Here is a 22,901-nt window from a genome sequence, read left to right on the forward strand (position 1 = left end):
TCGGTGAGCTCCCCGACGGCGCTTCCCCCCAGCAGCTCCGCGGGCGCTTCCCGAGAGGAGAAGGATGGGTCTCTGTGTGTGTGCGGGGGGGGGTGATCAGAGGAGTTTTGCAAGTCGCTGCCTTGCCGCCCCCCCTCTGCCCGAAGCCCTGCAACCTGCTTTGCCCTCTCCTCGCAGCCCCCACGCCTGGCTGTTTTCACTGGAGATTTCTTCTTTCTCTCCTTAACTGTCTCAAAAGGTTTGACTGTAGGTACCAAAGTGGGGATCGACGGCGCATAAAGATGCTGAAGGGTGTTTGGTTGCTCAGTTTGTTAACAGTGGCTGGGATCTCGCAGACAGAGAGTCGCAAACCTGCCAAAGACATTTGCAGCAAGAGCCGCTGCCCTTGCGAGGAGAAGGAGAACGTGCTGAACATTAATTGTGAAAACAAAGGATTTACAACCGTCAGCCTCCTCCTGCCACCACCATCCAAGATCTACCAGCTGTTTCTCAACGGGAACGCGCTGACCCGCCTGTTCCCCAATGAGTTTGTCAACTACTCCAACGCTGTGACCCTCCACTTGGGCAACAACGACATGCAGGAGATCCGCACGGGGGCCTTCAGCGGCCTCCGCACCCTCAAGAGGCTGCACCTCAATAACAACAAGCTGGAAGTGCTGAAGGAGGACACGTTCCTGGGCCTGGAGAGTCTGGAGTACCTGCAGGCTGATTACAATTACATCAGCGCCATTGAGGCGGGGGCTTTCAGCAAGCTGAACAAGCTCAAAGTGCTGATTCTCAATGACAACCTCCTGCTGTCCCTGCCCAGCAATGTCTTCCGCTTTGTGCTCCTCACTCACCTGGACCTGCGGGGGAACCGGCTGAAGATGATGCCTTTTGCTGGTGTGCTGGAGCACATTGGAGGCATCATGGAAATCCAGCTGGAGGAAAACCCCTGGAACTGCACCTGTGACTTGCTGCCACTCAAGGCCTGGCTAGACACCATCACCGTGTTCGTGGGTGAGATAGTCTGCGAAACCCCCTTCAGGCTCCATGGGAAAGATGTGACCCAGCTCACCAGGCAAGATCTCTGCCCTAGAAAAAGCTCCAGTGATTCAAACCAGAAGGAAAAACACCCTGTCCTCTCAGACCCACACATCTCAAGGCTATCGCCCACAGCCAACTCTGCCATCAGTCCCACCAGAGCCCCAAAAGCCAGCCGGCCACCCAAAACAAGGAACCGCCCCACACCCCGTGTCACTGTGTCAAAAGACAGACAAATATTCGGACCTATCATGGTTTACCAGACAAAGTCTCCTGTGCCCATCACCTGCCCAGCTGGCTGCATCTGCACTTCACAGGGCTCAGACAATGGCTTAAATGTGAACTGCCAAGAGAAAAAGATAAGTAACATCTCTGATCTCCACCCTAGGCCAACCAGTCCAAAGAAACTTTACCTTACCAGTAACTATCTGCAAGTCATTTATAGAACTGATCTTGCAGAGTACAGCTCTCTGGATTTGTTACATCTAGGAAATAACAGAATTGCCGTGATACAAGAAGGTGCCTTTACAAACCTCACAAGTTTACGTAGACTTTATCTTAATGGCAACTACCTTGAGATTCTGTACCCATCTATGTTCCACGGGCTGCACAGCCTGCAATATCTCTACCTAGAGTACAATGTCATTAAGGAGATCCTGCCACGCACCTTTGATGCTCTGAGTAATCTTCACCTGTTATTTCTCAATAACAACCTGCTCAGATCTTTGCCTGACGACGTCTTTGGCAGCACTTCCCTCACCAGACTCAACCTTAGAAACAACCATTTCTCACACCTGCCTGTGAGAGGAGTCTTGGACCAGCTCTCAGCTCTAATTCAGATAGACCTCCAGGAGAACCCCTGGGACTGCACATGTGACATCTTGGGGCTGAGGAACTGGATAGAGCAAGTCACTGACCAGAACAACCAGCAATCCAATCCCCCCGTGGTTATCAACGAAGTCATATGTGAGTCTCCCACCAAACACTCTGGAGAGCATCTGAAATTCCTGAGCAAAGAAGCAATCTGCCCAGAGAACCCCAGCTTGTCAGATTCTTCTCTCCTCTCCATGAACCAGAACACAGATACACCCCATCTCCTTGGTGTCTCGCCCAGCACCTACCCAGAAATACACACTGAAGTTCCGCTGTCTGTCTTAATTTTGGGCTTGCTGGTTGTGTTTATTTTGTCGGTCTGTTTCGGGGCAGGGCTGTTTGTCTTTGTCCTTAAGCGCCGGAAGGGGGTGCAAAGCATGCCCAGCAGCGCAAACAACTTAGACATAAGTTCGTTTCAGCTCCAGTATGGGTCTTACAACACTGAGACCCATGATAAAACCGAAGGACATGTTTATAACTACATTCCCCCTCCTGTTGGACAGATGTGCCAAAACCCAATCTACATGCAAAAGGAGGGGGATCCAGTTGCCTATTACAGGAATCTCCATGAGTTTAGCTATAGCAATCTTGACCACAAAAAGGAAGATCCCACCAGTCTTGCATTTACAATCAGTGCAGCTGAATTACTGGAAAAGCAGTCCTCGCCAAGGGAACCAGAGCTTCTGTATCAAAATATTGCGGAAAGGGTCAAGGAACTCCCTGCCGGAGGATTAGTTCATTATAACTTTTGCACCTTACCCAAAAGGCAGTTTGCCCCTTCATATGAATCAAGACGCCAAAACCAGGACAGGATAAATAAAACTGTTTTATATGGAACTCCCAGGAAATATTTTGCAGAACAGTCTAAACCTGAGCATCCTTTACTCCAAGGAAAGCTACAAACAGAACCAGACTACCTCGAAGTTCTGGAAAAACAAACTGCAATCAGTCAGCTGTGAGGGGGGAGGTGGGAGACAAAGGAAAATTTTTAAATGATCTCAGCATCACGTTTGATTGAGTCTGACATCTGTGCTGATGTCATCTGTTGCATTCCCAACATTTCCACTTTTTAAATTGGAGAGGGAGTGAGAGAAATGGAACCCTTACAGCATAGCAGGGATATGGTGTTGCTTCTGCAACGTTCCCTTTAAGTTATTTCTAGATCTCTCTCCTTTTGACCCTTCTATAGGAACTGTCACTGCAAATGTATGTTTCTGTAATAGATCTTGCAAAATTCTTTTTGATTTGAAAGGGAATGAGGAAAGAGGTCTTTGGGTTTCCTGTTTGTTTGTTTGTTTTTCTTTTTCTTTTCATTTCAAAGTGGAAACTTAATGTATTATGTAGAAGATCTCCAAAGATCTTTTTTCCTGGACTATGACTTTCTTTTGTAAATAATAATATACAGTACTGCTGTTTCAATTACCAAGTATAGCCACTGGGCGTCACTTTTTTGTGTTAAAGTGCCTTTGCACTTTAAGTACATTATTACTTAATTGTTGCTCTTAGCTTTGATAAATTGATCCTATTTTAATGTGTTGTATTTTTGAAATTAAAAAAAAATTGTAAAATAGATCTATGTCAGCTGCATTGAATTGAAAGGTTTGATTTATAGGAAAGCTGCCCTTCTTTAAATGGATAGTTCTAGGACTCTTCTTGAGTTCTTACAGACTCAAATGTGAATTATTGGGGTATTTTTTCCCTCTAGGTTTGTTTAGAGTGATTTACTGACAGCAACCGAGAGGATTTACCAACAGACTGGAGGTTATCAGATGCCTCAGCTAGGAGTAATAGCTCATTAATAAAAGACGTTTAACACAATGTCATAGTGAATTGAACAATTAACGTCCTTCTTAAAAGATTGCATAGCAGCTCTAACACAGTAATGTTCAGTGGTTTAACATTTTCATACTTAAGAGAACATTATTCATAATATTGTATGCATTAAATTAAGTATTTTTATACAATTTATGACAGTTTATATTTGTAATTTTTTTGGACTGAAATTAACATGTCCTTTTCCTGCCAGATACATTATTATTATTTTTTTTTTAATAAGCAGGGATACCAGCAGGGGTCATCCCACACCTCATTAAATTTATTAACATACAGGCAAATGAACCAATGCCAAAGTTAAAATTTGAACCTGGGAGTCTTAAGTCCTCCAAATCAAGGCAGCAGAAATCAGTATATGCATCACACTAACTTCCAGTAGTCTAAATTATGTCGTTTTCAGCAAAAGTAATGTTGCAATAATTCTAACCTACTAGAAAAAACCACTATTAAGTTCAGTATCTTAAATTTTATAAAATGCTTTAAGTTAACTGAATTCTATTCTCAACATTGGTTTTTTTTAAGCCCATCAGTGAACAAATGCAGTAAGTCTTCTCCTTTCCCATTAACTCAGGCCTCTCTTACTCCAAGCTTTACATTATCACCTTCAGTTTACGTTTCCTTCCCGGAGAATATTAAAACCATTTTTATTAACAAGTAAACAGTCAAACTTTATTAAGTCTTATTAACGTCTAAATAATTTCTAGATGCAAACATTATTGTGCAATTTAAACAAACAGCCCTTATTTACAACAAAAACAGTTTTGTTTTGTCTATTGTAAATCCTTATGCAACTGGGATGGTGATCTGCATATAAAGTAGGCCAGGCTTTTCAATTCCTTATTAAAGCAATTGATGGAGTCTGAAAGAAGCACACTGTTTCCTTTTCATAAATAGGTTACTGCACATAATAATCCTTTATTATCATGCGGAGATTGAAGTGGCCTCTGCTGACTGATTTTTAGAGCTTTACTATAGTTATTAATACCGTATCTACAACTTTGAAAATTTTTCAGCAATAGCATTTGAGCTATAAATAACTACAACCAATGTTCTAATCAGGACTTTGCCAAAAGGAAGTTGCTTTTTATTTAAGAGCTAAGGAGGCTTTGCATGTATATTGCCAGATATCTGAGCCATTCAGTAAACTGTCTTCTGATGATTTATGTGACATCTGAGTACGTTAATATGCTAACATGTCAATTCTTTGTGTTTAGAGTCTGTAGCATCTATGGCTGTTCATTAGATCAGGTTTGAAATTGAAGTGCTGCAATGAACTACTGAAGAATCAGCCTTCAAAATGGTCTCACTTCAAGAAGGAGCCAAAACAGTATTACGTTAGTTGAACTTGGAACGTTTGACTGGAATAGCATCCTCCGAGTGAGGTACTTGTTTGAAAGCTTCCAGCAGTGATTGTCTTATTATGGTTTCTTTCCCTGGGTAATTAAAAGACTTTATTACTGAAGCCCTAAGAAAAGTAGAAATATTATTTTAAAGTTAAGTTATTAACTCGTATTGCCTGCAAAAGGAGTGGGATCTTTTATCTGGCACTGTAGCAGCTAGGATATTGTTATTCTCCAGTGAACCAGAACTATTTACAGGTTTTTTGCTCAGAAAAATGCCAATTTTTCCTACAAAAATATTTTTAATTTTCTAGTGTTTGCAGACAACAGAGATAGGGGATTGATTATTTTAGTAACTTTATAGTAACTTTATCTTGTTTATTTTTACTGTCTCATCCTCGGACTCTCAGCATGTTTGCTTTGGTAGCACAGCTGTATTTTACAAAGGTTGCTGTTGCCTTATTTTTCCTTAGCTTTCCTAGTGGAATTTATTTAGTGGCTAGATTTTATTTTGCATCACCAGTACCAACTGAAAAATCATTATTGCTGTAGATCTTTAACGTTTGTTTTTATACCCTTCAGCTGACATCCGTTAAGCAATTCTTTTCATAGTGTGTCTAGGTGAGAGAGAAGGAGATTTTTTTCAGTTACGCTTAAAGAGATTTTGTTTAACAGGGAAAGTGTGTCGGTAGCTGCTGTGTAGAAGGTCTGTACGTTTCTTTAGCTGTGCAGCCCTGGAAGCTGCTGCTTGTTAGGGGAGAGCTGGTTGCCTGAGTAGTGGCTTGGTAATGAGTCTGAAAAAAATTTTCCTTCATAGTTTGAAAACTTTAACTCTGAAAATTATGTAACCAGGTTAGCAAAGTGTTTTTTTCCAGAGGAAATAGTTTCCTTTCTTCATAAGCTTTCCTTTGTGGAAGTGGACATACTGACCTTTACAGAAACAGTAACAGTGCAACCGAAGCACTGTTAAAACTATGCAGTTATCTCCAGTGAAAATGAGGGGCAGTACGCTTCCAGTGCGTGAATACATTTTTGAAGAGATCTTTCTGTGTAAGCGTGAAGTAAAGTTTATCGATGACTTAGAAACAGGTTTTCAGTAAGAAACTTCAATGGCAAAATGGACAGAGATGCTAACCTTGCACTACTGGGGCCAGACTGCCCTATGGTTCCTAGGGAGGCATCTGTCTCCTGGGGTGATGCAGCTTTGCTAACAACAGAAAACACCCAGAAGATGATGGGTTAAGTGCCTTCCCTTTTTCTCCCCACAAACCAAATGCAGCTTTTTGCAAAAGGGTATGCACTTTCTGTCTGGGTTCTCAAGTCTGCTGCGGAGCTACTCCAAAAGCCCACTGGTAGTCCTTTCTGCAGTCTCTTTTTCCATCAGATTTCACCCTTTCAGGTTCCAGCATTTGCTCAGTTCCTACTTCACCTCTATTATCTGCTTCCCAAGCCCTCACCGTGTAATGCCCCAACCCTTCCTTTCATATTTGTCCCCTTGGGCTCTCCTTTTCTTCCCTAGCTAGCTCTGGAGGACTTATTTCAGCCTTGAAGGGAACTGATGTCCCTGCTGCACTGAGACCTCAGCCCTTACCCCCTCCCGTGGCATTGCTGAGTAGCCCCAAGGCACCTGATGCCAGCGGAATTCCTGGGGGCCACACTGGAGGAAGGTCTACATAGCTGTTCCCTCTTCCACTCCTTAAGCAGAGGAGAGAAGTGTAAGATCAAATAGTGTTTCAGCTTCCACGTAGGATTCCCTGTGTGCCAACCCTGGCTATGCAAGCAGCGGTTTTGAGTAAGAACCAACAGATGAGCTATCTGAAACTACTGGCATCACCTCACACTTTCCTGTAATTTCAGCAAGTTGTCTTCAGAATGGGTTAATCTTGCCAAAATTAGCTAATAAAATTCAAGACTCAAACTGGTTGTGTTTGGTCTCCGGAGTACATAGCAAAAACCAGGCCATCCAAAGGTGATTTATTCCCTCCCAATACATATGGCATGAAATGGGCTACAGATATGCCTGCTTGTCTCCAGTAAATGTAGAGAGGATAGATGATGAGCACTGATTAGATGGTTAATTCTCACATAGCTGCAGTCAGCCCAGCCTGATCGCTTTCTAGCACACCCACAGGCAACTCACATTCTCCACTGAGTATCTGCTAGTCTCTAGCCCAAGACGTTTCCATTCTGTCCAAGAGAGGAATGCTCCCCATGGAGTTTATAGCCTGCTTCAGTCAAAGGCACTGGCTTTTTACACCAACTTCTTGTGCTAACAGAGAGCTATACAGTAGGGTTTAGTTTGGTTTGGTTTTCTTCCCATCAGCCCTTGAGTTTCTAAAACAAATATCAAACTTCTTAAAGTTAGAAGCTGTAATTAGTAGGGTCAAAATAAGGATACCAACAAGCTAAATTGCCTAAATAAAAGTCTTAAAGAATAGTGATGTTGGATAGGAATACAAATGCCATAATTTTAAACTGCTCATGAGTGAAATAAGATACTGAAGATGTTAATGAAACTTCTTAGGCTTTTACAGGCTAATCACTGATACAGTTTGTGATTTTTCACATAACTGTTTTTGCAGATGGTAAATGTCATTTAACAGAGAGAGAAGGAAAAAAAAAAACCCCACACTATTTCCCAAAGTCCCTCCCCCCACTGTACAACTTCAAACCAACAGAGAAATTAACTTACGCAGATGATGTGGCATTTCTTGTATTTTTCCCTTCACTTTGAAAAAGTGTTCTGTACTAGAAGTACAGAAGTTATTCTTTTGTAGGAGGATCATTAAGTCTGTTTGGATTATCGATCTTATAGCTTTTCTGGGCACAAGGCCAATCATTTTGACTAAGGTTTTTAATCCTAGTTAATGAAGGAGGTGGATTAATGAGAAGGGTTTTGGGTTTTTTTGTTATTGGAGGGTTAGTTGAATTTTTTTAACTGGTAGATTGACATGTTTATGAATACAGATGAATGGATCATTTGAATGAAAGAAAGGTTGGAGCTGCATTCGGAGATGCAGTCATTCTAAAGACCAAGTAGACTCAAGAGTATGAGTGAAGTTTGAAAAACAAGACATCATAACACTGGTTTTCTTCCTGAGCTCATAAACACAGAGGGCCCCCGTTTGAGTACAGCAGCGGCTTTTGTTGCATGCTGTTAACACTTGGAGGGATGAAATTAGAGGCCAGGTGCACCTCCGTTATCTTTAAGGATGTTCAGGTAACTGAAGTGTTCAGAATTTGGTTCTTATCTGATTGTTGCCCTATTTGTGCATGCATCTATATTACCACTGCAGTGGTAATGCAGTATGCTTGAAAAAGTAACCAAGGTAAAGTTTGCAAGAGTAGAGCTAGTAGCAATATTTCCTAAACTTTTTTATCTCCATTTTTTAAAATACAATGAATTAACCATATGTGTAATGAACGCCATAGTCTTTTAACTTATAAAGTCCTTTGTAAAAGGTAACTTTTCAGCAAACTGTTCACAAAACCAAAAATATCAAAAAATATATATGCAGTTGGTTACAAATTGAGAGGAACGCAAAACATTGCTGCTGATCTTAAAAAGGAAGGTGGCACTACCATTTAGAAATGGAGATAATGTAAATCCGTATTCGCAGTAACAGAAATTACACCAACATTACAAAGTGTCTGCAATATGGTGTCAGGATTCTTTATGGCAACAGGACAAGTATAGATTTGCATCTTAGCAACAAAGATTCCTTGTATTTTCTTTTCTTGCCCTGCATGTGCATTGCTTCCCAGAGCCAGAAGTGTTCAGCACCAGTTATCTTCTGAGTCGGAGGCAGTACAGCCATTTTAAGAATGCTATCTGCATTGGGAAAGGCACAGCTAATGTATATAGACCTGTTGCAGTTATCTCCTCTTGAGATAAGACCTATTTCCATTAAAAAGCTTAGAAAAAAATCCCCTTGACATCACTGATAATATGACAGAGTCTATTTTAAGACATCTTGATTTTTGTTCTGAGAGCCTCTCATGTGAGAGGCAGAAGAATTGTAGTTGAGGCAGTTTTTTCACATGATAAAAACTTTTTTTTCCTTCTCCCCAGGGATTTGTTACTGACTTGGTACATGCCAGTATCTTAGCTGGACAGCTAAAATGAACAGAAAATGTTGAAACCACTGTGAAAATGTAATATCTACATAAATTCTCTTCTAATCGCAAAAGAACAAACAATATAATACTGAAGCAAAGCTGTCAGAGAGGCTTTTAATGGTGTCAGTGTATAGTCAAATCTGAGCGATCTGGGTGTGGATGCAGAGTGCCATTTTTAGCTTTACACCTGAGAGGCTTCAGCAGCATCCCCTGGGACTGACACCAGTGACAACAATCTCACCGAGCAAGGGCAGTCACTGAATGCACCGAAGTGTGAGCGGCAGAGGAGAGAGAAAAATGGTTATGTCCTCTCACCATCACCTAAAAAGCCATTTGGGAGTTTTCCAGACTGAATGCTCACTAACGTAAATCTGAAGTCAGCACACACCAAGTTTATACCTGAGCCACTAAGTATCAGTTTTTCAGTAATGTTTGAGTATTCCACGCTGTGACCTTTTGGCTTGAAGCACGGCCCGGATCTTAACTGCCATCACATCTCCTGTTCCTGGGAGGGTGAGGTTTTGCTTGGAATCTCAAGTTTCTTACGTCTCTGCTAAATTTTAATCCTTGATTATTCCCGACCATATTCTTGCCATGGTGGGCAAATGGAATATGTTCGGCTAAGTCTTTGTTTTTCCTTTATCTTTTTTCACAAATAGCCAAGTTCCTCGAGTACCAGGGCAGCTGAGACTTGAACCGCTCAGAAGTGTTTCAGAAACTCAATGATCCACTCAAGCAAGCAAAGCTTTACTGCTCCCATCACATCTGCTGTGTTCTGCTGAACTGTTGCTTCTATTCAAATGTATTCTAACTTGAAACACATACGCAGTAATAAGAATGTGTGGAAAACCTTATAATATTCAGCTTACATGCTTACTTACAATAGAAAAAAGAGGGGGTTAGAGGTTGGAAAAAGCCTTTCAAATTTTCTGGGCTTTTTTTCTGAAGGTTTCAGAGGGATTTATGATGATTATTAGTGAATCAAAAGGAAATCTAAAAACCTGGTGTGTGTGTGTGGGGGGGGAGGGTTGTCTTCTTATGCAAGATAGTGGGGGAGAGGGGAAAGGGCGGGAGGGGAAGTTAGATTATAATTGTTTTATCTGTCAGGATGTTTTTAAAGGAGACTTATCAGAAAGCTAAAAGACTTTAGCTTTCATAATTCAAAGAGCTTACACAAATGCCTATATTTTGTGGAACTTCTAAAGGGAAATGTTACACAAACTGCTTACCTAATGGCTAAGGGAATTGGACAGACAATTTTCTTGGACAGTTGAGAAATCCCAACCTTAAAGCTATACCAGATTTATTGCAATTGAGACATAAGCATGGCTCATGTGAAAAGACATTAGTGGGGAAAATGCTTAATGCTACAGTTCACACTTTAATTAGCAGTGTAGTTTTTAGCTTGTGTTTTCTGAGACCATATTTACCATCCCATCTAACTCATAAGCTACTTAGCAAAGCTGAGTGGATAATTCTTATTTATTAATGTGTTCTTCTTTTCCATAATGCAGTGTTTACAAATTTGCTGGTGGATTATGTTTTCCATGGCTTCTTGTTCTCCAGTTAACGCGTGGGAATAATTCCTAGCTGTAGAGTCCTAATAGATAATTCACAGTGAATGCCTAAAACTGAACCAACGAAGGACTTTGTTTATACTATTGTATTTTTTTATTTATTTGGCAGTGGGCCTGGTTAAGAGCTCATTTGCTGGGAATTGAGAAATTAGTGTTCTCTTTTTAGTTCTGCCAGTGACCTTGCACAAGACATACCTATGTCCCCATGCTTTAATTTCTGCATCATTAAATGAGGAGGATGATAATTTCTGCCTTAGTCTAGTGAGATCTACTGATGAGAAATGTCCAGTATAATTGTTTTTCAAAGCCAGTGCTTATGGCTTTATAGCTTCCTCCAAATACCGCAATAGTCTACTGCTTCTTTGCTTGGCGTATATTATTCTGATCCAAGGATCTGGTGTGTACATTTCAGATTTAGTTTGGTTTTCTGTTTTTACAGTTAAAAACAGACACTATCTCCTTGTAAAATGAGATGGCATACATGGAATGAAATGGTGAAACAAAACAAAAAAAGCTACAGATTGTTTTTAAACTGTTGAAAACACACAGTATCCCATCTCCTACATTTTCCCTCTCTGGATGAGTTGAATCACCTTGTCTGTTTCTGCCCTATAGAATCCTTTCAGCAATAGTTCTTAGTGTACCAGTTATTTTTTAGTCACCTTTTTTCTGCATGAAGTCAGTTTGACTGTTGCAGACAGCTTTTATGCTAGTAAGTGAGCCAAAAGAGGCTCTGAGTGGCAGACAGCTGCTGAAATAAGAACCTGGCACTCTGGGGAGAGAAAGAAATTCATTCAGCTTTCCTTTTCTCTCTCTTCCCTGTCCTCTGTAACCTCTCCTTTTTTCTACTCCATAGTTACTGTAATAATTCTTTTGCCCATTGAATGCAGAGTGTGGGCATGTTTTTCTATATTACAGCCCAGCTACATACTGTGAAATCCAACTGGGTGTGTTGGAAAGCCCAGCATTTTCCACAGACAGTCTTCCAGAACGTACATGGACAAGTCAGGCCGAGCAATCTGAGGATGCAACAGAGAGCCGATTTGTAAATGTAGGACTACATGCTGCAGGAACCTGTGGCAGTGTATCCATTCAGTGCAATGGAGCCACGATTTGACCTCCACTTTTAAATTGGCTTTTGGTTAGCCAACAAAAATTCATTCACTGGCTAGGCATGTTATTCTGGTTTAGGTTTTGGTTTTGTGCCCATCTAAATTTTGAGACTGCCAAGGCTGATGCTCTCACTTTCCTTGCTCCTTCCTAAAATGGGACACATGAAAAATTAATTATTTCTGGTTTCTAGACTGTTAATGACATGGGTTTTTTTTGGCTGGATATAGTAGGTGCTCTGATCTCAAGCACAATTTTATATTTCTAGATATTTGGCAGTTGTTTAGAGGCTATTTATATAGAAGATAATATCTGTGTTACACCACAAAATGTTTCTAACAATGCAGTGTAAACCATCTGTCCTGGACCAGCAGAAGTACATCAAAAGCAGTAGTTCAACGAGTCCTTGAAAAGAATTGTTCTCTTTAAGTTCTGGGAAAAAATCTAGATCAAGGAATGTAAACATTCAATGATCCTTTTAATGTGTTCATCTTAGAGATTTTAAGTGTTAACTTTTCTTTCTTGAGAGTAACAGAGGTTAGTATTTAAGTAAGAGTATCCAGATCCTTAGCTGCTGTAAATAGCATTTAGCTCCACAAACCTCCCTGTAATGGTTTATAGCTGCTGAGGATGCAGCCACTTTGTTTTGTAGACCTCCTAACCTAAGCAATCAACATTTTTTTTCCATAAGGGATCACCACTATAAGCAATACACTATGTTATTCACCTTAATTTCACTGCTTTAGAGCCAATACAATTATTTGGGTATTTTTAGTCACATTCAAAAAAAAGAGATCTCTGAAAGTTCACCACCTAGTTCATTTTGGGATGCAGATGAGTAGATTATGCAATAGAACTCTTCAGCTGATACATTTATACATTTGGTGCTTTACAAAATCTTTTAATTCTTAAGTCTTAAGAGTTAGTAATACAAAGTCATGAGAAGGAAAGGAATATTTTTGTATTCTCCATTTGGGACTCCTTATTCTGAAAGATCAAAGCTACTCAACAAGTCTTGCATACGATTCTGCCACCCTCAGAGTCTGGATGTGAGTCTGTAATCAATGGCAAGTGCACTGCAACAGTAAATGTACTTTCAAAGACTAGTAGAGTCTTGGGACGTGCAGAAAGTCACATTTAGAAAGTCATGTTTTCCCAAGGATGGCCACAGCTGTTTCTTCTTTATGAGCAATATATTGTCTTCATCTTAAATACATAACCTTATTATCAAGCAAATATTTATGCCACGTTAGAATCAGGCTTGCTCTTTTCACAATAGATAAGCTTCCTGTATTATTACAGATAACGAAAATCCAATTTCTGAAAATGTTCTGTTATTGTTTCTTTTTTCTTCTGCTTTTTATTAGTGAAGAACTTGTAATTATTTGGTCTCATTCAGATGTTCCAGAGGAAGAACTGAAGTCATATTTCCCACACATTGGGATTCTAATCATTGAAATTCACTTCTTTCTCTCCTTTCTATTGCCTTTAAATAAAGGAATGTACGAGGGAAAAAGTCTCAGCTCAGTCTGGAATTATACAAGTGCAAGTCAGGAATAACTGAAAATAGTTTTGATCACCCTTTGAAATCCTAGATTAAGCAGTTTTGCTAACACTGGAAGAAATTCATTGGAACCTTTTGATTTATTGCACAATAGGTAGAAAGCTTCTTTTCTTCTTCTGCAGGCTCTTACTCTGCCAATGGGTATTTGTTCTGTAAGTAGCACTGACATGAAAAGTCTGAAGTTGTCCACTTTTCTCCCTTTGACCAACATTCCATGGGTAAACAGAGTACCATGAGAGCGGTGTTAATCCTCCAAGTTTAGTTTTGTGAAAAAGCCACAGTGAAAGCTGTGAAAGCTTTAAGCAAAATTAACAAAACTTTGCAAGCCTTGCCAGCATCTTTCCAGAACACTTGCCATTATATGAGATTCCAATTTAATAATACCTGTAACAGTTTCTTCCAAATTAATAAAATATGAATGTGGAAATAACATGGGATATACCCTTAGCTGAAGTAACTCCATTTAGCAACATGGATTGCAATGTTGACTGCAATGCTAGTTCTCTGATCTGTTGATTTTTGCTTATTATTTTAATTAATTGAATGGATAAATTCAATTTTGCTGCCGCTGGGCTGAGCAGTCAGGCTAAGAAAGAGCCAGGCTTCTTCTGCAAAGGGGAAGTAAGGGACAGAAGTGGAACTACAACAGGGACAAAAGCACAGCCCTGAAGAGAAGATCAAGGCCACCAAGAAGACTGAGGCCACTGTCCTTCTAGGAGGGACCCCCACACTCACACATAAAGACAGGTTTCTCCAGCATGACTTGCCATCCCGCATTCCACAATCAGACTTTGGTGGGCTTTGGCATAACCAAACTAGGCAGTGGGGCATCTGGCCTTTTTGCTGCCCCAAGAACTGCTTGCAGGGCATACACATTCATCCAGTTGCACCGGGTTGATGTCTACCCACCTAAAGCCGTCAACATTCTCCTAAACCTGGTTAATTTGGTAAGAAATCCAATGGGCTGATAGAAATCTCAGGACTAAGGAATCCTGTCTGGAGTGATACGTGTTTCAGCTGACTGGCAAAGTGTGAGTAGCACACACAGCTCCCTTCAAGAGTCGTGGGAGTCTGCCCTGACCCTCCTAATCTCATTGCACTGAATAAGCTGTCGCTATTAAAGAAAAGATAAAATAAGTAATATGCCTCAACAAGTGCACAAAGGAAGGTAAATATTAAAATGGTTATATAAAAGGAAGGACTTGGTGTTGGTGGTCACATAGGAATCCAGTGGCGGAGCCACCAAGATACAAACTGCATCCCAGAATGTGCATGTTGCTGCTCTGCCTGTGACAACAGATATGGCTGCCACCAGAAAAGTACAGATCAGAGAGCTCCCACAGTTTACAAAGGTGGGGGTTTGTGATTTTTTCATCATTAGTCATGCTGAGTTGGAGTTCCTCTGAATGTACCCACTGAAATCAGTCACACTGTGCATAGGGTACATACAAACACAGGAGGCAAAATCTGGCACTGCCTTCTTGTTAAGGGACCTGACTGACCAAACAAGTAAGACTCCCACTTTGCCACTGAATTTGAAAATGCTGGGAGGAGGTATAGATGGATGAACAGACACTATTCTGGATGCAGTCCCCAGCCCCTGTGGAGGAAAACATATTGCCAATACCGTGTTAATAGCTAAGTGTTGTTTCCCACAGGGCAGCAAACATTGGGGACAACAACTTTAAATAATTTAGCTCTCCTCCTCTGTTAATACTCCAACACATGGTGCTGTATTCCAATGGGTTTTGTCTCCTCTATGATGAACAATATTATCTTCAGAAACCAGCCTGGTTTTAAATAGGGGTGGAAGACATGTAGAAAAGATGAGGAACGCCACAGAACCAACCTTGCATTTCTAGACTGAGGTAAATACTCATTTGCCCCAAATACATGAACAGGACCATCCTGAAGAGAAGACTTAGGGTAACGGGACTCCATGAAAACCTCAAAAATGAAAGAACATATGAGTCTTGTTTTCATTATTAACTGACCCTGACTCCAAGTGCCTTCTCAAAGCACGGATGACAGAAAGAATACCGGACTCTCCCTGCCCTTGGAATAAAGTGGGTCACATAGCAACATCAATTTTTAAGGAAAGCTGCTCCGTTGGAATCTGTGCTTGAGTTGTTCTTGAAAATTGTGCACTGATCTACCCTTTTAATGTAGAGAAATTATGATCTTTATACCAAACAGGGCAGTACTGCACTCTCTAGTCCAGTGCAGCAAGACATTGAGACTCCTGTGATAACAGGAGAAGGTCCTTTGACAGATGAACTGTAAGCATTATTGCCTCCACAGATGCTTCTCTATAATAAAAGTTGCTTTTTTTGCTGTTCGATTTTGTCATTCATGTGAGATTTATGTCATTTAACAATACTTACCTAAGCATGAGGTGCCTGGTCTAGTTTGATCATCAGTGTTCTTTTTATAGTTAACAGAAGAAATCAGTCCCACCACAAGTTGACTCATGTCACCCACCTAGGCAAATCGTCATTGTCTGTGCACTATTGATGCCTTTGTGTGGTAGTTAGACTAGTCTTCTCCCCAAATTAAAATAAGAGCTGGAAGTCTTATTGAACAGGAATCAGATTAAACCTCCAAAGCAGTTTTTATTTTCAAGTCACATCCATACGAACCTTCAAACTTCTTGTAGAAACAAATGAATTGTCCACACTTTGAAGGCAAGGTAAAACTTTTACCGAGAGGAAAAAAAAAAAAAAAAAAAAAAAAGAAACGTTCTCTTATATAAAATTTTTTATGAGAAGGGCATACAGTTAGTGGGATGCAGCCCCCTACACCTCTTTCCTTCCTGCCCACAGCCAGAAATTCTCAGTGCTCCCTGAGCCTTAAATCTTCTCCATCTACCTCTGTTCTCGAAGACACTCAGCACAGATAATGTTGCACCAAATTTCCTATGCCTATGCCCAGATTACTTCTGTGAAAACCATCCTTTTAGCAATGCTTAGCTAATCCTGAAATCCTACATAGATACCTAAGATATAGGTCCCCATCTCCCTCCTTATCTACTTACAGGCAACAGGGCTTTTTCAGACATGTAACTTGAGATTTGTAGTCCTTCTAAAACACAGGTGCTCTAACCACAAATGAGGTTTTCTAGCAGATAGATCCTTCAGTGGCAACACGTGTCACAACAGCAGGAAAATTACATCCTCTCCAGCTATTAAAGGCCAAATTTGGATATATTTACACAAAGAGAAAGATCCAGCAGTCTTAAGAGTAGCAAAGATACTTGTGTGTCTCATGTATTCAACTAGATTTAAGAGAAGTACAGGAGAGAAAGAGAAAGTCATTTGGGAGATGCCTAGGAGTTACTACCGTGAAGGTACTGGGAGTGGGTTTATACTGAATAATAAGCAAGCAAAAGATTCCACCAAATGCTGTGAATCTTCATGTTGATCACTCTGAAGCAGTGCCAGCCATATATAGTTGCTGTAAGTAGCAAAGTATTTAAAATTATTCTGCTTAGCCAACCATGGCTTTATGATCTGCTGTCTATCGTAACAGTTGCTGCTTATAGAGTGACCTCATTCTGCTATTACTCACTGAGAAAAATCACCCAGTCTTTTTTACATGTCCTTTTGTAAATGAAAATGCTTGGGAGGAAAAGGTAGCATTTTCAAAGGCTTACTGGTGTCTAAGTGTTGAATTGAAGCATAAATTACCTCTTGAATAGACAGTCATAAAAGAAATACGGAGTATTTTTAAGCTGTGAATGCTCATTTGTTTCTCAGGCTCTGAGCAGTTCTAGAAGATGCTACATGCCTGCTTTACTCTAGCAGTGCAAACATGAAGAACTATTGTTACCCAGACAAGTCATGTGAGTTTATAAAATTTGGCGATTGATCTCTTTTTTCAGTTGCTGGTATTTTGTCACCAGTCACATTTGTCCAGAGGAAGAGTGCCTCAGGCAATTAAGGGACACTCCTTTCAGGAAGGACACAGGATCCTCACCATCCCCTGAGGCCTCTGACCCAGCTCCCAAGGTGAAACCCAAGTCTGAGTAGCTGCTTTAGCCTTTCCAAGATGCTCACATAAGGAAAAAGGTGCCCCTGCAGCCATCCAGGTTGTACTGTACACCTTCTAGTCATCCCTTTTGCAAAAGTCAAAGAAAGATAAATGATCAAGTTGCTGGAGGTGTCTAGACCCCCCCTCCCCAAATAGCCTTGCCTCCATCCATCTCTTGTGAACCATACTGACAAAATGCGTAATACAATGCATAAAACAAAGACTACCCTGACTGGGCTTTTTAACATCTTACTCACAGATTCAACACCATTAATCTTCGTTTGGAAAGCCATGGATATTACTTTCTATAGCAAGTAAATAATCATTCTTTTTTATTACTTGCTCTCTGTAATAATAAAGATGCATATTTTATTTTTCTGTTTTGTACTAAGGAGACAGGAAGACAATGCAGGCTGTGCTCTTGCTGTAGGTGAGCCCTTCTTGTCTCCCAGTTTATACATATCCACACTTCCCTCCTTCATAAAATAAACAAAGCAGCAATAACTACCTCTCATTCATTTACATTGGCTCCACTAGAAGAACATATTCGGATACCAACTGATCAAATAGGGCAATTCATCCATGCAATAATTGCATAATTGTGGGCTTAACTGGAAGAACTGTAAGGATGATAAGGATTTCCCCATGGGAAATTTATACACAAATAGAATGTAAATTCGGTAAATGCACAAAAATGCATGTAATTTGTCTCCTTCTATAGCAAGAATCTCAAACTGAGAAATCAAGTAAGTTAATGCAGTTCTTTGAAAGTCGCATAGATGAGTCATATTAATTACAGAATTACTCCCTTCTTTGCAAGAAGGGTGTGTGTATTTTTTTCATTAGATTCCATCAGCTAGTGTTTAGAGTTCTGAGAGTCCCAGGCAGAAAGAGCTATTGAAGTGTGAGATATGTATTGTTATTGTTGCTCATTGTTATTTGATACCCTTCACTTTCCACTCTAAGGCACGCAAAGTATAAAAGAAAATTCAGGCTGTAGGGACAAGTCTTCTAAAGGTATTGGTCCATTATCTACTTTTTTTTTTTTGTTTCTTATTAAGAAAGAATGAAATACACCCATCACAGATGCTGTAAACCAGTTGCACCCTTTTAATGCATCCTGTATCGCTGAAGTCTATGTAAATTCAGTAGGAGCAGGATTAAAGACTTTACTGGAACAGCAGTGGTATAGTACAGGAAGCTTTCGTATAACTGAAAAACAGTTATATGAAATATAATAAATATTTCATAAATATGAAATAACTGACAGCAACAGTGATTTGTGAGGAAACACTGAGTTTGTGGCTGAAAAGAGAATTTTAGACCATGCAGCATGGGCCAAGCCACCACTTTCTGGTTCTGTATCTTTCCCATGGAGAGACTGCTCACCACTGCCATATTTCTCAGCCTGGGAATAACTGCCTTACCTCTCCTTGCTATGAACAGCTTTACGCTGAGACCACATCACACCTGCAAAAACTAGCAATCTTACTGAGTATCCTAGATATGACACCTTAGAGCAGCAGACCTTCCTCTGCTGCTCGGCAAATCTCTGCTGCTGAAAGATTTTGCTGTTAAGTTCAGGAACCTGAAGACAGTTGAGTTTACAACTGCTTTTTAAAAAGCTCCTTAAATCTTAGAGCCAGATTAACGGAATACACAAAAGTTTCAGGAGATACATGCACATTTCCTACTTTTCCAAAGACAAAAAAAAAGGGTACTTAATAATAGCCTAATTTAACAGCAATGTAATAAGTGGAAATTTTGCCACTGGACACAGCAGGGTGGGCATCATGCCCACAATACATAGCTCCCAGAGATTTCCACAGAAATTTAATGCACATATTACACAGACTGGAATGACAGCCCTCACTGCCTCTGCCCTTCTATCCTCTTTCAAGCAGAGGAATCACTCTTTCTCTGTTCTGTTAGGAGCTTGGGGTTAAACAAAAGCTTTACCGATATAAAACAAACAACTCTCTTTAATAACCTGTTGCTATCAAATGCTTATATCCATTGATTATCCCGTAAGATGATCAACATAAAAGCAACCATATCTTTTATTGCAAAGGAATAGTTGCTTCTGTATTAGTAGAGCCTGTACTGCACAGTGAAGCTTGAAATGGAAGCCATAACCATCCTGGTTTATGCCATGGCCAGTCAAGCATCTGCATCTCGGTGGTGAGGGCACCAACTTTGTATCTTGAGTCTGTCTGTACTTGGGGAAAATATACAAAGCTTTTTCGGCCCTGACTGACTTTATTGTGGCAAAATAGATATATCAAAGTTTACCATTCAGCAAGTCCATTCAGTTATTTCCAATTTATTTAGACTTGGTTTAAAGCATTTACTCTCCTTACAAGATTTCCATTAGACTAGGAGGTTTAAAAAGTATTCCTGAGCCAGTGCAATAAAAATTGTATTAAACAAAATTACAAGGAAAACAATATCAACATGCCTCTGAGTTAATTATCTCTGATGTCAATGTAATTATTTTAATAGTACTTACAGAATGAAGCTGTATGAACACTAAGAAACAGTTAATTCTGCTTTGTATAATTTTTCTAGTCAGGGTAAAACCACCTAATACATAGATACACACATTTCAAGCAAATATGACAGAATGAGGGCATTACAGTTATGATACTCTATGTATATTTGGAACTGTGGGTAAATTTAGTAGGACTGCTGCAGTTGCTTGAAATACATAAGGTCAATACCAACCACCCTCTGAATAAAAGAGTAAAGAGCAGGAATCACTTGCTAGTTAAGGGTAAAATCAGGAGTGAGAGACCCCTTGGAAACGGGATGTACAATTCAGAATCCCAACCCGCTGCAGTGAAAAGCCGGCCTTCCCACCACCTCGCCTCCGCAGCGCCGGTGCCGCGTGCTGGCCCTGTGCTTCATACAGAACAGCTCATGGCCGGACTGACACGTCAAAGTACTCTGGGAGCTCCTCACATGATGAGTTAAGTGAACCTTAATGGCAGTCTCCTGCTTCCTTCAAGCAATGTGGAAGTTTCAGCTCACCTATACTCTAGGGGCCTTATCCAGTTTTCCTGAGCACCTGGACACTGCTTTAAATGGGCTTTGGACCTGGATGCTGTCACTGAACCTCTTTGCTCAAAAGAGAGCTTGGAAATTCAGAGCCAAATCACTGTGCTGAGGGAAGACTTTAATGTCACGTCTCATGCCTAGCACAGGACTAAGCAGGATGCTGTGTGTATCAGGATCAGGAATGGATGTAAGAGCTGCAGTCCAGTGTCCTACAGTAGGCTAGAGAGGTTAGCTTATACTGTTCTGATACTTCTTCTGTCTGTTTCCCAACAGGATAATTTCAAACTTAATAAGTTATTTTCATTAAGAACCTAATTATTACAATAAGGCATATTCTATGTCCTTAAAGGGGCAACAGTTATTTAATTAATCTGTCCAGACAACAGGTTGGCAGGGATATTCAGGGTCATTAGAATGGTAGCAGTGTTAGTCCAAAGGCTTAGAAAAAGTGAATCAATCCAGGGAATGTGACAGGGGTGAACAGACCACCTTCCTTTCCTAGGACCCTCCAGGTTTTTCTAAGACCAAAAGTATGTCTGCTTTTTCCATATATATTAATCATGTAAAGAAGATATTTTTTCTTACAAAGCTTGAATCTTTATAGGCACACAGAAGAAGACAATAACTTCTCGTTAATATATAGGATTATAATAAAGTATGCTAAATGTAATTTTGCTATAACTGACCTTGATTACACTTATCACATCAAGAACAGCTCTAGAGAGTAGTAAGTGTTGTGAAACAGATGTACAACATTTCCAGAATAAAAGGAGAATCAGGCTTACAGGTTGTTTATAAAGCATATTTTAAGAAGCAAGCAGACCTGATCATATGTCAAGAACCAATTTGTTCATGTGAGATTTGCCACTGGAAGGCTGTAAAAGTCAGTGAGAGCTTAGTTTCTATTTCACAAGTTCTGATAATATCAGTTAGCTTCATGCTGTTAGATTAACTTGCACACTGAACTTTCCAGAGACAGAGGGAAGAAAAAGATAAGAGAGAAAAAAGTGAAGAGAAGCCTAAAAGAAAAGCAAATGAAATAAAAGGAAGCTGGAGATGGGATATAAGAGCTGTAAAGAATACAGAATTGCTAGGATTAAAAAAAAAAGAAAAAAAAAAAAGGAAAAAGGGGGGGTGGGGAGGGTGGGGAAGCAGGGGAGAGAGATGCCAAAAGACAGACAGAAGGGGAAAACAAATGTTTCTCATTAACAAGCAAAGAAAATGAGAATTTACTGAGCCTGACAGAGGGAAAGCAAAGCACTGAGTATTTCACTGTCTCTAACTGAGGGGATAAAAGAAACACCAATGCATTTATTTTGCCCTCAGAGTTAAGCAGTGATTACTTCCATTCCATCTAAGTGTTTTACAGTATCCTTTACTCATTCATGGAGGTTGTGAACTTTCTGCTTTTGCATCATCCTGTAGAAAATACTATTACAAATGTAGTAGGATCTACTCTTTGCTCAGTTGTATTTACTTTCTTTATGAAATTAATAAAAAAATTGTCACAAGGTCAAAAGGAAATTCTATGTTCAAGCTAGCTTGGTTCAGATCATTAATGCTAAAATGATCAAGATCCCTATGGAGCTACACTAATTTACACCAGCAGGGAATTTGGACTGTATCCGTTCAAGTACAGCCTAAAGCAGATACCTAATAAAACTGTTAAAATTAAAAGTGACATCATTTCATTGAAGTCAGCATATTGTACTGTACTGCGGCCAATGGAGTGCAGTTATATTAATCAGGTCCTATATTGCTTTGCACTAATTATTAACTTCAGTATATTTTTTTCAACACCAATTTCAAAAGTGTTTGTATCTTTCATTTAAGGGCACACAGCAAATTTCCTGTAGTTTAATAATGTTCTTTTTCGGTTTCTTTTTTATTTTTGTAGCATTTTGCTTTGATCTATGAGACACCTTTTAATGCACATTGCCTAGACCCTAGTTCCATCAAAAGAACTCATGTCTAAATACTGTCATGGTTTAATTTTCACCTAGCATAGGCAAAGGGCAAAATATAGGAACACTACACTAGCTTGATCCTGTGGTTCACTGGGCCTTATAATCCTGTATCCTTCTCTTATAGTGGCCAACACAATACTTTTTACAATTTGTGGTATAATCTCTCCTCCCCATTTAATATTTCCTTACTGGGATTAAGCATGGAAATGAAACACCTAGTTTATTACCTCTTTCAAAAATAATTGTGAACATTCTTCTTATTGTTATTCTTGTTATTAATTGACTAGAGTCCTTATGAATGTTGTTAAATTTTTGGTCTGAATGGTTGGGGTTTTTTTGTAAATACAAGTGTGGGTTTTGTTCAGAATTATCAAAATTGCAGAGGGAACATTTCCCAGTTATGTCTAAT

General features: G+C 39.9%; 1 protein-coding gene across 2 annotated transcripts in view; it reads left to right on the forward strand.

Annotated features, from left to right (window-relative positions):
• Positions 1-19,536, forward strand: part of SLITRK2 (SLIT and NTRK like family member 2) — a 28,857-nt gene extending 9,321 nt beyond the window's left edge. For both annotated transcript variants that reach the window (XM_080365664.1, XM_080365665.1), the window contains exon 2: positions 239-19,536. In XM_080365664.1, the coding sequence (XP_080221790.1) occupies positions 239-2,855 (2,617 nt within the window). In that variant the 3' untranslated portion in view covers positions 2,856-19,536. The remainder of the gene's footprint in view (positions 1-238) is intronic.
• The last annotated feature ends 3,365 nt before the right edge of the window (positions 19,537-22,901 follow it).

This window comes from Falco punctatus, assembly GCF_963210335.1.
Source record: "Falco punctatus genome assembly, chromosome: 15".
NCBI lineage: Eukaryota > Metazoa > Chordata > Aves > Falconiformes > Falconidae > Falco > Falco punctatus.